Below are 15405 nucleotides of genomic sequence, written 5' to 3'. Positions count from 1 at the left end.
AGCCACCGTGCCCGGCTAATTTTTGTATTTTTAATAGAGATGTGGTTTCACCATGTTGGCCAGGCTAGTCTCGAACTTCTGACCTCAAGTGATCTGCCTGCCTCAGCCTCTCAAAGTGCTGGGATTACAGGCGTGAGCCATCATGCCTGGCCCGAACTTCAATTTATGATGGGAAAACAATAGTACTGTATAGACTTTTGTTTTAGGCTGGGTGAGTCCAATTTCCCAAAGAACATATGCTAGCCCTCAAAAGGCTAGAATTTCTGGGCAGAGGGTGAAAATCTTGCTGTGTTCTTTTATTTATTTATTTATTTATTTATTTATTTATTTATTTTTGTGACAACATCTTGCTCCATAGCCCAGGCTGTAGTGTAGTGGTGCAGTCTCGGCTCACTGCAACTTCTGTCTCCTGGGCTCAAGCCTCAGCCTCCCTAGCAGCTAGGACTACAGGTGCACACCACCACACCCAGCTAATTTTCGTATTTTTTTGTAGAGACAGGGGGCCCAGGCTAGTCTCAAACTCCTGGGCTCAAGTGATCCGCCTACCTCAGCCTCCCGAAGTGCTGGGATTGCAGGAGTGAGCCACCATGTTAGGCCATGTGTTTTTATTCTTACAGGCATGTTTTCAGAAAGGCTGGCTTATCTTTGGTTTATCTTAGGGTTTATTTTTGTGAATTTGTGATACTCTGTTGCTGAATAGTGAGTTTCCAGGTTGGGTGCGGTGGCTCACGCCTGTAATCCCAGCATTTTGGGAGGTCAAGATGGGAGGATCACTTGAGGCCAGGAGTTCAAGACCAGCCTGGCAACATAGTGAGACCCTATCTCTACGAAAAGTTAAAAAATTAGCCAGGTGTGGTGGCGTGCACAGATAGTCCTAGCTACTGAGGCAGGAGAATGGCTTGAGCCCAGCACTTTGAGGTTGCAGTGAGCTATGATTGTGCCACTGCACTCCAGCCTGGGCAACAGAGTAAGACCCTGTCTCAGAAAAAAAAAAAAAGATTTTCAAATTCTTTTTCTTCTTTGATGCTTTCTTCCTAATCAGATTTGGGATTTATTTATTTATTTATTTATTTGAGACAGAGTCTCGCTCTGTCACCTAGGCTGGAGTCCAGTGGCGTGATCTTGGCTCACTGCAAGCTCTGCCTCCTGGGTTCATGCCATTCTCCTGCCTCAGCCTCCCAAGTAGTTGGGACTACAGGCGCCCGCCACTACGCCCGGCTAATTTTTTTGTATTCTTTTTAGTGGAGACCAGGTTTCACCATGTTAGCCAGGTTGGTCTCAATCTTCTGACCTTGTGATCTGCCTACTTTGGCCTCCCAAAGTGCTGGGATTACAGGCGTGAGCCACCACGCCCAGCCGGGATACATTTATTTTTACAAAAGTGAAGAAAACCAGTAAAAGTGAGGCTTCTTATGAAAGCGTTTTGAGAATTCAGCTGCTCCCTGAGTGAACACCAGGGTAAAACCAGCTCAGACACCATCAGGCTGGGTCCATGGTTGCCATGAGCCAGGGGTGTGCCCCTGTTGACTTAGAGTTTGTTGCCTTGTGGCACATGGTATATGTCTTGGGGCTTACTGTTCTCATTTTGTTTTTCTTCTCTAGGAAAATTACAATTTCTTGAACCAAAAAATGAACTATAAGTGGGACTTTGTCATTATGCAGGCCAAAGAGCAGTACAGGTGAGTGAAAGGAGACCGTGCTTGTCCTCTCGGTGTCTTTCCTCCCTCTCTTCCTTCTTTGTTTCTTTTTATTCATTTTATTTTATTTTTTATTTTTATTTTTTTTGAGACAGAATCTTGCTCTGTTGCCCAGCCTAGAGCGCAGTGGCGTGATCTCGGCTCACTGCAACCCCGCCTCCTGGGTTCAAGTGGTTCTTCTCCCTTGCCTCCCAAGTAGCTGAGATTACAGGTGCCCATCACCATGCCCAGCTAATTTTTGCTTATTATTATTATTATTATTACTATTATTTGTATTTTTAGTAGAGATGGGGTTTCACCATATTGGCTAGGCTGGTCTTGAAGTCCTGACCTCATGATCGGCCTGCCTCAGTCTCCCAAAGTGCTGGGATTACAGGCGTGAACCGCTGCACCTGGACTCTTTCCTTTTATTAAAATAAACTTGTTTTTGAGCATTTGTGTGCCTAACACTGGGCTGGGTAGGGGGAATAAAAAGACACAGTCTCACAGGTCAGGCAGATGAAAGAATAGGCTATGGTGCTGCTGTGAGATGAGGGCCACCTGGCTGGGGTTTTCAGAGGGAGTCGTAGAAATGGCATTGAACCCGGGGAATGCATAGGAGGGGTCCAGGTGAAGGATGGCAGTTGTAGAGGAAGAGGAGAGGTGTGGTAGGAGGAAGGGGCTCCCAGCAGGCAGAACCAGAGCCTGGAGGCAGGAGTGTGCCCACTGCAAGCAGTTCCTTGCAGGTGCATCTGAGAGTGCAAAGTGTGGAAATGGCAGAAATTAGCAGGATGTGAACTAGAGATGTTAGCAAGAGCGGATCGTGAGAGGGCTTTGTGCTGAGGGCCACAGAGAGCCATAGAATGATGTTTAAGCAGGGGAGGGATACACAGTGATCAGATTCACGTGTCAGAACCACGCCTCGCTCACTTGCATTTGCCTGTTGCCATATCAGAACTGGAACTGGAAGTCCCCTCCTGGGCTCTGCCTTAACGAGAGCTGGATGCAGATATTGGGGACAGTGAGTGGTTGGGAGAGGGTGTCTGTCATGACAAGGTTAGGCTATCATAACAAACAGCCCCCGACTCTCGGGGCTGGAAACCAAAAGGTCCATTTCTTGCTGGTGCTCCCCATCCCCCGTGGGGCAGCTGGGACCCTGACATGCTTTCCCCACCTCCAGGTCCCATGCAGAAGCAGCAGCACCATCTGGGCTTTGTGCGTTGCTTAGCAGGGACAGGGATTTCCTGTGTGTATCAGAGCAGCACTGTCATCCTGCCCATAAGTCACAAGGCAAAGCAGGTCAACTTCAAAGGTTGGTGGGTGGGGACATAGAATCCTACCAGGTGCCTGAGAAGAGGGACAGCTGGGAACATCTGGTGACCCGCACCAGTGATTACCAAAAGCGATGATCCCCTGGTCCGACCTCACTCACTGTGACAGTGAGTCACTGTGACTCACTGGATCCGGGAAGGTTTAGACTTGCTGGTGCTCAGCTGGGCTGGATGGGGAAGACCTGATTCTCACCCAGCAGCCTAAGTATTGGAATAGTGATGAACAATATTTACGGGAGAGCTGGTCTGGGAAAAATAGATTCTTATGGCAGAATAGCTTTATTGCCCTGCATGGGGGAAAATATATTCTTAGGGTTTAGAATCAGGCAGAACATCAGTGAGAGAGCCGCCACTACTCGTTAGCCACAAACATGTTTTTACCTGGGCACGTTTGAGATGAAACAACATGGGTTATCTTTAATCACTTACATTTGTTCACAAAACTTCATGTGGTGAGTTTTTGGGTACTGTCTCACTTTATGTTGGTGTGGGGAAATACCATAGTAATTATTGTCACCCTGCATTTCTACAAATGGGGAACTGAGGCTTAGGGAGGTGAAAATTACTTAGCTGAGGTTACTTGGTGAGATCATGGTAGAACTTTGGCTGATATTACTTAATTCCATTTGTTGCACCAGTTTTGAGTTTCTGATGGGTTCCAGCACTAGGCTGGGCTCCAGGGACACAGAAATGGGTAAGATGTGCCCCTCTCCCTCAGCCCGCCCATCCCCTCCTCCTCCTGTCTGCTCTGAGCAGGATGATCCCAGCAACCCACAGGACTGTGAACCCTGATATCTGCTTTCCTGGGCGCTCTGGGTGCTCTTGCAGCTCAGAGCTGTTCTCAGTAATCCCTGCAGGTCCACCACCAAGGCCTTGGCCTTAGCTGGGAGAAAGCTCTGTGCTGCCCAGATCCTGGGACATTCCCCTCTTCCATTCTTCCAGGGGCCTTGGAATGAGCGATTCCTAAAAGGCTTGCTCCACTTGAGATGGCTTTTTCCCGCTAATTTTATGGCTTAAAGGCTCCTCTGATTTCAGATTTAGGGTCTCAGCACAAAACGAGGTTGACCGTGTAGCTTGGCCCATGAAGTAGTCATTTTGTTATTCTGAGTCCCATCTTCCAAGTTCCACACTCAGCATCCAGCTACCTACTCAAGATCTCACGTTGCTGTCAAACCTCAGACTTACCTTGTCCATATTCGAATATGTCTTTCCCTCACTCTCCAAGTCTCTTCCTCCAGTATCACCCATATCAGGACCTCTACTGCCCCTACCCTGGTTGAACCAACCTCACCATCATCTGAACCATGGCAACATCCTCCCGACTGGCCTCTCTGCTCCCAATTTGCCCCCATGTTTGAAATACGAATAAGATCATCTCACTCCATCTTCTCTAGCTATCAGGGAGAGCACTCACTTCCAATGTAACTTCCACAAAGAGGCTTTTCTTTGATTTGATTAGCTGTTACTGCATTCAGATCATCCTAAAGTTAGTGGCTCAAAACAACAATTATTTTATTATGTGTCCTGATTTCTATAGGTTAGGGATTTGGGAATATCTTGGCTGATCAATTCTAACTCAGAGTCTCTTGAGTGGTTGCTGGCAGATGGCTGGAGCTGGCGGCCTAGAGCAACTGGGGGCTGGCTGGCATTTCCTGCTCTCTTGTAGCATCTCTTTGTGATCTAGCTTGAGCTCCCTCACAACATGGCTGCATCAGGAGGGTTGTTAGATAGCTTACAGGTGTTTGGGGACTTCAAGACCACATATTCCAGTAAGGAGGGTGACAGCTGTCCCACCTTTTATGGCCCAGCCTCAGAAATTACAGTGCCATGCCTGACATCCCATGTTGGCAGAAACCACCACAAAATCCCACCTGGCTTCAAGGGGAGGAGACATAGACCCACATCTGTCAATGGAAAGAGTGTCAAAGAATTATAGACATATTTAAAAATCACCACAGAGGCCATCCCTGATGCTCCATGACGGTACCCTGAATGTTTCCTTATGGCACATAATGCAATTTGCAATTCTGTATTGATTCTTTGACTGTGTATATGATGTTTAGTTCAAAAGCTACTCAAGGGCAGGGACTATGTTTGGTTCACCAGTAGACTCCCCGTGCTTGGAACTTAGTGGAAGATCAATGAATACGTGAATGAACGAACGAATGAATGAATGAATAATTAAGCAAATGCTGTTGCTGAAAAAATCACAATATGACAAACGAAAGTAATTCCTAGGTTACTAACTCTCTTGCATTCCATTTATCACAACTCTCCTCTAATAACATCTGTCACGGAAAAGCAGAAGAGCAAAGCCGGACAGGACCCATGGGGTAAATCAGAGAGTGATTCTACTTGCCAGGCTCTCCAGCATTGTGGAAACTCTGTAATACCTCAGGCTGGTTGTGGCCCATGCTCCTGAGGTCAGGGGCTAGTTAACCTGGTAGAAAATCCAGTTAGGCTGTCAAGGGGAAGTTTGAAGACAGTGTTTATATTTAATTTCCAGAGGAGGCTGATGGAACGCCCAAATGAAATGGCGCTGTTCACCCATCTGGCTCCCTGAGTGTTATGATGTTTTCCACAGTACGTTAATGGGGCGATGAGTCCGCCGACTCTGTCTGGCAGAGGGCATGTGCGTCATCCCATGTTGCCTGGGAAAACAAGCATTAACAAGTGTGAGCGCGGGTCGCCGTGGAAATGGTACAGAAGGGGGCCCATGGCAGGATTATTAGTGTTACTGTGCCCCTGGAGGAAGATGGCCCTGCATCATTTCCCATCCAGAGTGGGGAAGGGAGAGAGACTGAGAGATAAAAAGGAAAATAAACAGCTTTTTTTTTTTTCTTTTGAGACAGAGTTTTGCTCTTGTCACCCAGGCTGGAGTGCAGTGGTACAATCTCGGCTCACTGCAACCTCTGCCTCCCAGGTTCAAATGATTCTCCTGCCTCAGCTTCCTGAGTAGCTGGGATTACAGGTGTGTGCCACCATGCCCAGCACATTTTTGTATTTTTAGTAGAGACAGGGTTTCACCATGTTGGTCAGGCTAGTCGCGAACTCCTGACCTCAAGTGATCTGCCCGCCTCGGCCTCCGAAAGTGCTGTGATTACAGGCATGAGCCACAGCTCTGGGCCATAAATAGCCTTTTATAGCAATAAGTTGTGCTCAGAAAAACCCCTGATGTGTCATGAACTCTTTGCAGTGCCAGAGTAGAAGTCACAGGCAGGGAGGAGAGAGGACTCCCCAGGCCAGCATCTTCCTTGTCACCATCCCACAGGTGGGATGTCCAGACGTTGACTCTGTTGTTTGCCCAAACAGGGAAAAGTTAAGAAGCCAGGAGGTCAAATGCCAGAAGGTCACCCATGTGCACTGCGCTCCAGTGTTGAAGTTGGTGGAGTTGGTTTGATTTAGGGCTCGTGGCAGCAGTGTGATCTCAGTGCAGCACTGTGCTGTCCAGGGGAGTTAGACCCTGGCCAGACTCCCAAGTGCAAGTGCCACTTCTGCCAGTTGCTGGCAGTGTGACCCTGGTGGGCTGGTGGGGCATTCACCCTCTCTTTGTTTCAGTGCCCTGAACTTTGAAGTGAGAAAAGGCCACTGGGAGGATTAAGTGGGATTAAAAGAGTTAATACGTGTCAAAGTGGTTAGGAGGGTGCTAGTACTTAAGTGTGATGTCAGTACTTGCTGTGTTCATTACTATTACAGTATATGTGAATTACTTGGGCAGGTTGGGAGAGGGGTCTAGGTCATCAGGAATCGGGGGCATCACTAATCAAAAGATACAAAATCTTCCTGGCCTTAAACGTGGCTTTTGGCTTTTCAGGGCTGGAAAGGAGAGGAACAAAGCAGACAGATATGCCCTGGACTGCCAGGAGAAGGCATACTGGCTGGTGCACCGATGCCCGGTGAGTATCCTCCTGCCTGGTGTCCTATGTCTCTTCCTGTGCCTCCCACCTCCATCCTGTGCTCTCCATGCCTGTGTCCAACTCCTCTTTCTCTAGGGTGAGAATTGGATCAGCAGGAGGAGCTGCTTAGTGTCGGGTTAGCATCCCAGGGCCTCTTGACTAGAAAAGGAAGTTCTCTGTCTGGATGGGGTCTGCTCATGGCCCATGTGTTGCTGTTAGGTAGGGAGGGACCTGAATGAATTTGTCTTTTATGAGGGCTGGGACTTTTTTTTTTTTACTAGGATATCTAGTAAAGGAATATAAGGAGAAAAAAATTAGAATGTAGGCCCCAATGGAGGCTCCAATGCAGAAAAGTAGTGTCCCGTGAGAATGGAAACTGCATGGCCAAAGTTCTCCTTGGTGTCTCCTGCTCCCTCACCTTTTCCTCTCCTAGATCCAGTTCCCAGCAGCTGAGAGGGGAGGAGGAGAAAGAATACGTCTGTGTTGAGCTGCTTCTTGCTTGGAGCACACTGAATCTCTGGCTTTGGGACTTTCGGTGGCCTAGAGAGACAAGCTGTACAGAGCTGGTGTAACTTGCCCCAGATCATCACTGGGAAATGGTAGCCTCATTCCGCAGCACACAGAAGTGGACTCTGACTGCCACATACTGGGATTAACTCTGCTGCCTCAGTTTCCTCCTGTCTCAGCCCCCTGTGCTGCCTATTGGTCAGGGGAGGTAGGAGATGTGAATGAGATTCTGGAAACCAAAGAGTTACAAAGAAATGTTCTTCTTCCTCTTCCTTTAGCTTCCTTGCCTGCCAGGTATCAGACATTCTCAGAACCAGAAAGAGAACTGAGTGAGGCCTGGTGTCAGAGTTTATGGATTTTTGAACTTCAAGCCCATCTGATTTTGGTTGTTTTGCTTGTTTTATTTATATACTCAAAACAGATTCTCCTAAGGTGTTCCACCCTGTAGGGGCATGGGTTTGGATGCTGTGTTGCTGAGGTTAAGGTTCTGAGGTTGATCCCCAAGCAGCTTGTTTGATTTTTTTCGTGGCTTCAGGGTTTCTCCTCTAGGGAAACCAGTTTACAGATGCCTGACACAAGTATCTGCGGGCTGGGTGACAGAGAACAGGGTCCTGGAGACAAGCACCCCTGCTGGTTGGTAGCGTAGAAGCTCTTTGTATGAGAAGGAGCCTCACATTGCTCGTGTGTTCCAGAAGCACTCTGTGGTGAGGATAAGGAGATGTGGTGGATACGCCACATTTGGCAAGACACCTTGGTGCCCAGTGCCACCATGCCTGAGGGAACTCTAGTTCTTTCAAGGTAAAGAATGGCTTCTATATTATATGCAGAGACTCCTCACTGTGGGATTGCCGATGTGACTACATTCCTTGCAAAGTGACATGGACTAGCTATGCAGTAAAATGAAAAACTGATCAGCCAGGTTCTTCTCAGTTCTCCTGGGGTAAGCTCTCAGCCCCCACCAGGCTAGTGGCTGAGTGGCTCTTCACAGCATGATGCGGAATCACATAAATATGACAACGTGTCTCTATGACCACCACCTCCCCACCGCCCATCTCCGCCACCATGACCGTCATCCCACCTCTCACTCCCTTACTTCCCTTATCTCCCTGACCTCTACCACATCTCTTATTTCCCCCACTTTTACCACCACCTCCACCACCCTTATTGTCATTGTCATTGTGGTCATTGTCACCATCACCATCACAGTAGGCATGAACTGAGAACTCCCAGTGTGCTGAGCACTGTGCTAAGCCTTCTGCATTCTTTTTTTTTTTTTTTTTTTTTTTTTTGAGATGGAGCCTTGCTCTGTCGCCAAGACTGGAATGCAGTGGCACGATCTCGGCTTGCTGCAACTTCCACCTCCCGGGTTCAAGCGATTCTACTGCCTCAGCCTCCTGAGTAGCTAGGATTACAGGCGTGCACCACCATGCCCAGCTAATTTTGGTATTTTTAGTAGAGATGGGATTTCACCATGTTGGTCAGGCTGGTCTCGAACTCCTCACCTCGTGATCTGCCCGCCTCGGCCTCCCAAAGTGCTGGGATTACAGGCGTGAGCCACCGCGCCCGGCTGCCTTTTGCATTCTTATTGAACCTTTGCAGCCCTGTATGGAAGGGCTTGTTATTATTCTCATTTTACTGATAAGCAAGTGAAAGCTCAAGGATGTTGCTAATTTGCCCGAAGTTACACAGCTAGTAAGTGCCAGAGGGTCTGAACCTACATACCTCCGACTGTGGAACCCCGCACCGACTTAGCCCTGTGCACTTCTGCCTCTCAGGCAATGTCATGGGATGTCTTGGCGCAGTTCAGTCCTTTGGTAACCTCCTGGGTCTAGAACGTTGCCTGGGTCACTGCTGCTCTAAGCAGCTGAATGCCTGGGTCCACAAGTGCCTGGTCCCTCTTTGACAGCACTGGGGACCCAAGTTCAGCTTGAGGCTTTGATGGACTCAGAGTGGTCCTAGAACTTCCAGGACATAAAACTGCTCCCTACATCTAACCTCTTTCATGACTGCTTCCTAAGCGAAAACCAGACCAGTAGTCAAAGATGAGGCAGGAGAGTGCCGTTGCCCCACTCTCTGCGATTTTCTTAAAATTCTCCCCATCTCTTGTTGGCCTGTTGGCCTGTCGGGGTGGAAGGTAGCATTTTTGAAGAGCATCTCAGTCTAGAAATTGAGCAATCTGACTGACAGGCTCAGGAAGCCCTGGAGCTCACAGACTGCCAGACTGTTTCCAGGAGACCCAAACAAACCGTCAGTTCAATGGGAAAAAAAGCCAGCCAAGGCAAACAAAGCACTTGGCGCTGTGGAGTGTCGCGGCCACTCCGTGTCAGACTGTAACCAACAGTTGTAGAGTGAGACGCGGCCTGCTGTTACTGAACCAACTCATTCACTTGTTCATTTGTCTGTTCACTGATCCATGAAACCTTCATCGAGCCTTGACTTTGTCCCAGGGAAGGGGTTAGGTGCTGGGTGTGAAATAAGTCAAGAGTCATTGAGTGCTCTTCTGTGCCTGTATTAAGCTCTTGGCACAGATGACCTTATTGACGTCCGATGCTATGATATGGGGAATATCACCATCCCCATTATTCAGATGGAGAAATTGAGGCTCATAGAGGTTCAGTTGCCTGCTCAGTTCTGGGAGAGGAAGCCACACCTTTCTGATGGCAAAGCCTGATATGCTACTTCTGTGCAAGGAGGCCCCACCCGTGGTCCCTCTCTCAGCTCAAGGAGCTCAAAATCAAAATTGCTGGAGCACAGGTGAGTAACACTCTCCCAGAGATAAGACCTAAATGCAGAAGGGGCACAGTGAGAGGGTGGTTGATTTAGAAAGCCAGGGAGAAATGTCTGATAGATGCTGTATCAAGGAGATCATCACTGGCAAAGGCCAAGACCCCACGTGGGTGGTGGTAGTTGAGGGCTCTGACCTGAGTTCCTACCCAGAGCCCAAATGACACCTGTGATTCAGCATCCTGTAATGAAGGAAAATGATGTTCCTCATCCGTGTTTTACCCAAATGGTACCAAGTACAGATCTGAGCATGATGCAAACAACAGTAAGTTTTGTAAATGAACAAAGGGAGAAAGTGCTCCCTTAGACAGTCATGTGGAGGCCTTCCCTGCATCTTTGCTGTGCCATCTGTGACTTCCTGCCTCCCAAGGATGTAGTCTAAGGCTGCTTCCTGGTGGTGGGTGTGCTAAATCAAGTGATCCCTTATCTGCATATCAAGCTAAATGACCCTTGTTTCAACCACATATGCAGACACTTGCCAGAGATGTCTGCCCTCCATTTCCCATTGAGGTTGGGCTAAATGTCCAACCATGGAAAATGGCAAAATAAATTGAGGTATATTAACATGATGGAACATTGTGAACTATTCAAATAATATTTTCAAAGGCCATTCATTGACCTAGGAAAATGATCTGACATATAATGTGTTTTTTGTTTGTTTGTTGTTTTTTGTTTGTTTTTGAGACAGAGTCTCACTCGGGTGCAGTGGCATGGTCTCAGCTCATTGCAACCTCTGCCTCTTGGGTTCAAGAAATTCTCCTGAATCAGCCTCCTGAGTAGCTGGAATTATAGGTGCCTGCCACCACACCTGGCTAATTTTTGTATTTTTAGTAGAGACATGTTGGCCAGGCTGGGCTCGAACTCCTGACTCCATCTTGGCTTCCCAGAGTACTAGGATTCCAGGCATGAGGCACTGTGGCGACCTGACACATAATATATTATAAAACCAGGGTGGGTGGAATGCTCCGTGTACTGTGGTCCAGAAAAAAAAAAAAAGTTAACATTTATTTTGTGAATATCTGCTCTATGCTGGGTGCTTACTAGGCAATGGGGATATTTAGATTATGAGCCAAGACAGACATTGCCCGTGACCTCAAGGAGTTTCCTGTAGTCTGGTGGAGAGACAAAGACTAAAATGATTAAACCAATGAATGAGTAACATGCAGAATGCCACAGAAGCTGGTAGGAGGCAGGGACCCTGTGTCCAGTTGGTGGTCAGGGAACGTGGAACACAGGGCATGGAGAGTGACATTCAAGCCAAGATCCTCTAGGAGCTGACTTTCCTAACGCTGCAATGTAAAATTGTCTCCCTGTTTCACCTCAACTCTATTTCTTTTTTTTTTTTTTTTTTTTGAGACAGAGTCTCGCCCTGTTGCCCAGGCTGGAGTGCAATGGTGTGATCTCAGTTTACTGCAACCTCTGTTTCCTGGGTTCAAGTGATTCTCCTGCCTCAGCCTCCCAAGTAGCTGGAATTACAGGTGTCTGCCACCTTGCCTGGCTAAGTTTTTGTAACTTTAGTAGAGACCGGTTTTTCACTATGTTGGCCAGGCTGTTCTCGAACTCCTGACCTCATGATCTGTCTGCCTCAGCCTTTCAAAGTGCTGGGATTACAGGCATGAGCTACCATACCTGGCCTCATCTTTATTTCTTTCCCCTGTCTTATTTTGTTTAGAAAACGAGTTAGTGTTTTACTTATTTGTTTTCTATTCCATGCATCAGAAGAGTCTGATACTTTTGGGAAGAGAGTGAAGCTGAGAGAAGGAGGGGCAGAGGGACATGGTGGAGTGCCACCAAGAAGTGACCGTCAGCTCCCATGCTGCCTCTGCTCTGTATGTGGGTTCCTGGGAACATCGCCTCCTTACCAGCAGTTGTCACGAGTACAGGAGCTCCTTTCCTGACCTGAATGATGAGGCATTGAGCAAACTGCCTCTTCGGCTTACACCCAAGGGATGTTGTTGGCGGGGGTGGGGTCACACCCTGGTGTTCACAGTTCCTCAGGGTGAAGGAGGGGAGCTTGCAGGTCTCTGAAGGCTTCCTGCGTAAGGCACCAGGGCAGAAAGCGCCTGCTGCCTCCTTATCTGCGGGCGGCACACCGCAGGATGCATTGGCTGCCCTTACTTCCTGGGTGCTAACAGTCAGTCCTGGTTATCTTCATTTGAACACCCTGTTATGTGCCAGAAACTGCGTCAGCAGTGCTCTGGTGATGATCACAGTGGATCAAAGACTTTACACTACCTGATGAATGAAGAAATGGATAAATGAAAGGAGCCTGGGGGTCTCTGAAACCAGCAGAGGCAGAAAGGCAGCCCCCTCACGAGTTTCGAGGGCAGGGAACTGGAAAAGGACCACAGCTTGATTGGGAACAACTGAGACTCAAGGGCTGCTGCCCACAGAGGCTCAAGAGCCAAGGCAGCAGCGGCCAGGGGACTGTGCCTGGCTGTTCTGTAGGGGAGGCACAGAGAGCCAGGTTGGGGCTACAACTGGACAGACTGGCAGAATCATCAAGCTCAGTGGGTGGCTGCGGATCTGAGAGTCTAAGGCCGTCTGGTCTGGGCAGCTGAGGGCACAGAGGAGTCTATCTCAGTTATGCAGTGCACTGTTGAGCACTGGGACAACCAAATTTATGTCAGAGCCTGGGGCACGTTGGAAGGAAAGAACTAGATAATGAATTCAAGACTTGAGCGGATGACCACACTGAAGTCACTGAAGCAGTGAGCACCTGTGGAAGAGCAGCCAGACAGTGGTTGTTAGGGGGGCGTCATGGGCACAGGCGGCCGTGTTGTGGTGTTTGAGTGTTTGTTTAGGTGCATTGTGAGTGTATTTTTTTCGGGGGGTTTCTTGCATTGATTGAAGGTGGTTGAGGACAGGTTGTTGCGGGAAGTTTGGTTGGGGGCGTGTTTATGTGGTGCGTTTAAGTGTTGTTGTTACATTTGGTTGGGCGGCCCATGGTTTTTCATGTGTGAAGGAATGTTTATTGTGTTTTGTCTGTGTTTTTGGCATGGTCAAGGTGGTGAATGTTATGTTGAGTGTGTTATGTATGGTGTGAGAGTGTGGTAGAGGTGTGGTGGCAGTTAAAAAGTGAGCAATGATGTGTGAGTGTGGAGTGTGTGTCATATTGTTTAGGTTGGTTGGTGGAGAGTGGGTGCCTAGGGGTGGTTCATGGCGAATGCATGTTAAAACATGTATTTATAATGGTGTTCAGTTGTTGCCGGCCAGTTAGATGTTGTGCGCATATGTGTGAGTGTGTGTGAATGTGTGCATGTGTGAGCATGCATACGTGTATGCATGTATGTGAGCATGTTTTTGTGTATTCATTCTCATAGTGCTATAAAGAAATACTCAAGACTGGGTAATTTATAAAGGAAAAAGGTTTAATTGACTCAGTTCTGCATGACTGGGGAAGTCTTAGGAAATTTACAATCACGGTGGAAGGGGGAAAGGCACGTCTGACATGGTGGCAGGCGAGAGAGAGCGAGTATGTGAAAGAGGGACTGTCAGACACTTATAAACCCATCAGATCTCATGAGAACTCACTATCGTGAGAACAGCATGGGGGATACCACGCCTATAATCCAATCACCTCCCACCAGGTCTCTCCCTCAATCCCTGGGGATTATGGAGATTACAATTCAAGATGATATTTGGGTGGGGACACAGAGCCAAACCATATTAATGTGTGTATATGTGTGTGTCAGGTCATACGTGTATGTCAGCATGTGTGGGTGTGCATATGTACATGTGGGAATATGCGTAGGTGTGTGCATGTATGTGAGCATGCATGTGTGTGAGTGTGCCAGTGTGTCAGGGCATGTATGTGTGTGAGCATGTGTGAGTATGAGTATGTATGTATGAGAGTGTGTGGATGTGTGTGAGTGTGAGAGTGTGTGAACATGCCAAAGTGTGTGTATGAAGTCTGTCTTCAGTTATGCAGGGGGATTTCTCCATAACAGATTCAGGGGGCAACTCCTAGAACCCTTTTTGGCAAAGACACTGACTTTGCTGAGCCCCTGCCATGTGAGGTTAGATCCCATGGTGTTATCCCTTCAAGACACCTGTCTCAACTGTAATTTATCCTTTGTGTGATTAATTGCTGAGTGGCTACCTCCCCCTTGAGACTGGGAGTGCCTCAATATGCCTGCTGGGGAGCAGTGGTCTTGGGGCACACTCACCATGGGCTCCCCAGGGCTCAGCACAATGTCCGGCACATAGGAAGTACCCCATAGATATTTGCTGATCAAGATCCACTTGTAACAACTAGGGTAAGGATGGCTGTTCCCTTTCCCTGTCCTCTTCCCCACCCACTTTCTATTGCCTTCTCCTTTCTCTTCCCTGTGTCGTCTTGTCTGCACATATTTGCCTCCATGGTAGCCTAATGAGCTAGGTTGCTAGATTTAGCAAATAAAATACAGGAAATTTGATTGAAATTGAATTTCAGATAAACAACAAATAATTTTTACGTAAATGTATTTTGTATATTTAGTATAAACATATAATAAGCATCAAAATATTGGAGCAGAAATTATTTGCCATTTATCTTAATTTAACTGGACTTCCTACATTTTATCTGGAAGTCTTACGTCTGAGCTAAAACCCAGTCTGATCCCATGGATGAGGCTGAATCTGATGGCAAGAAAGCCCAGTTGATTCTAAATTCTCTGCTTCGGTGTAGCCAACCTGGTTGGTCACATGAGCTGAGCAGTAGGTGGATGCCTGGCATCACACCTGCATCAAGGGAAGTGAAAGGGAATTTGAGGCCAAATTATTGGCCTCAAAGAGTCAAGGAGTTGAGAGAGATCAAGTAAGATTTTCTGGAGAGTTGGGTTACCTGCTGGAAAAGGGAGCTAACAGAGATTACAGTCCCAGTTTTGGGCCGTTCTTTTATATACATAATTTTAAAATGACTACAACCCCTTCTTCAGCAATAGCAACCTTCTGTTGAGAGCTTCACACCCTATCTTGTTAAGTCTTCACAAGAACCTACCACATAGGAGGCTGCTTCTCTGTTTCTTAGAGAGGTTAGTGAGTGCCGAGATAAGGAGTGTTTTCCAAGATCTTCTGCACAGCTGGGAAGTGGCAGAACCAGGAGTGGCACCCAGAGGTACCTGACAAGCCTGGACTCTCCCAAAGCACTGCTCTGTCACTTCTCTTTTCCCACCCAGCCCAAGACGAAACCACAGAGTGTGGGGAAGCACTGTGGGAAGAGTCAGGAGG

General features: G+C 47.8%; 1 protein-coding gene across 4 annotated transcripts in view; it reads left to right on the top strand.

The window, feature by feature from the left end:
• Positions 1–15405, top strand: part of RGS9 (regulator of G protein signaling 9) — a 107364-nt gene that overhangs the window by 39013 nt on the left and 52946 nt on the right. For all 4 annotated transcript variants that reach the window (XM_017855855.1, XM_017855856.1, XM_017855854.1 and 1 more), the window contains 2 exons: positions 1603–1679; positions 6822–6903. In XM_017855855.1, the coding sequence (XP_017711344.1) occupies positions 1603–1679; positions 6822–6903 (159 nt within the window). The remainder of the gene's footprint in view (positions 1–1602; positions 1680–6821; positions 6904–15405) is intronic.

Source organism: Rhinopithecus bieti, unplaced genomic scaffold (genome assembly GCF_001698545.2).
Source record: "Rhinopithecus bieti isolate Rb0 unplaced genomic scaffold, ASM169854v2 scaffold_39870, whole genome shotgun sequence".
Classification (NCBI taxonomy): Eukaryota; Metazoa; Chordata; class Mammalia; order Primates; family Cercopithecidae; genus Rhinopithecus; species Rhinopithecus bieti.
Note: the sequence above shows the minus strand (reverse complement) of the source record. Positions and strands in the feature narration are given on the sequence as shown.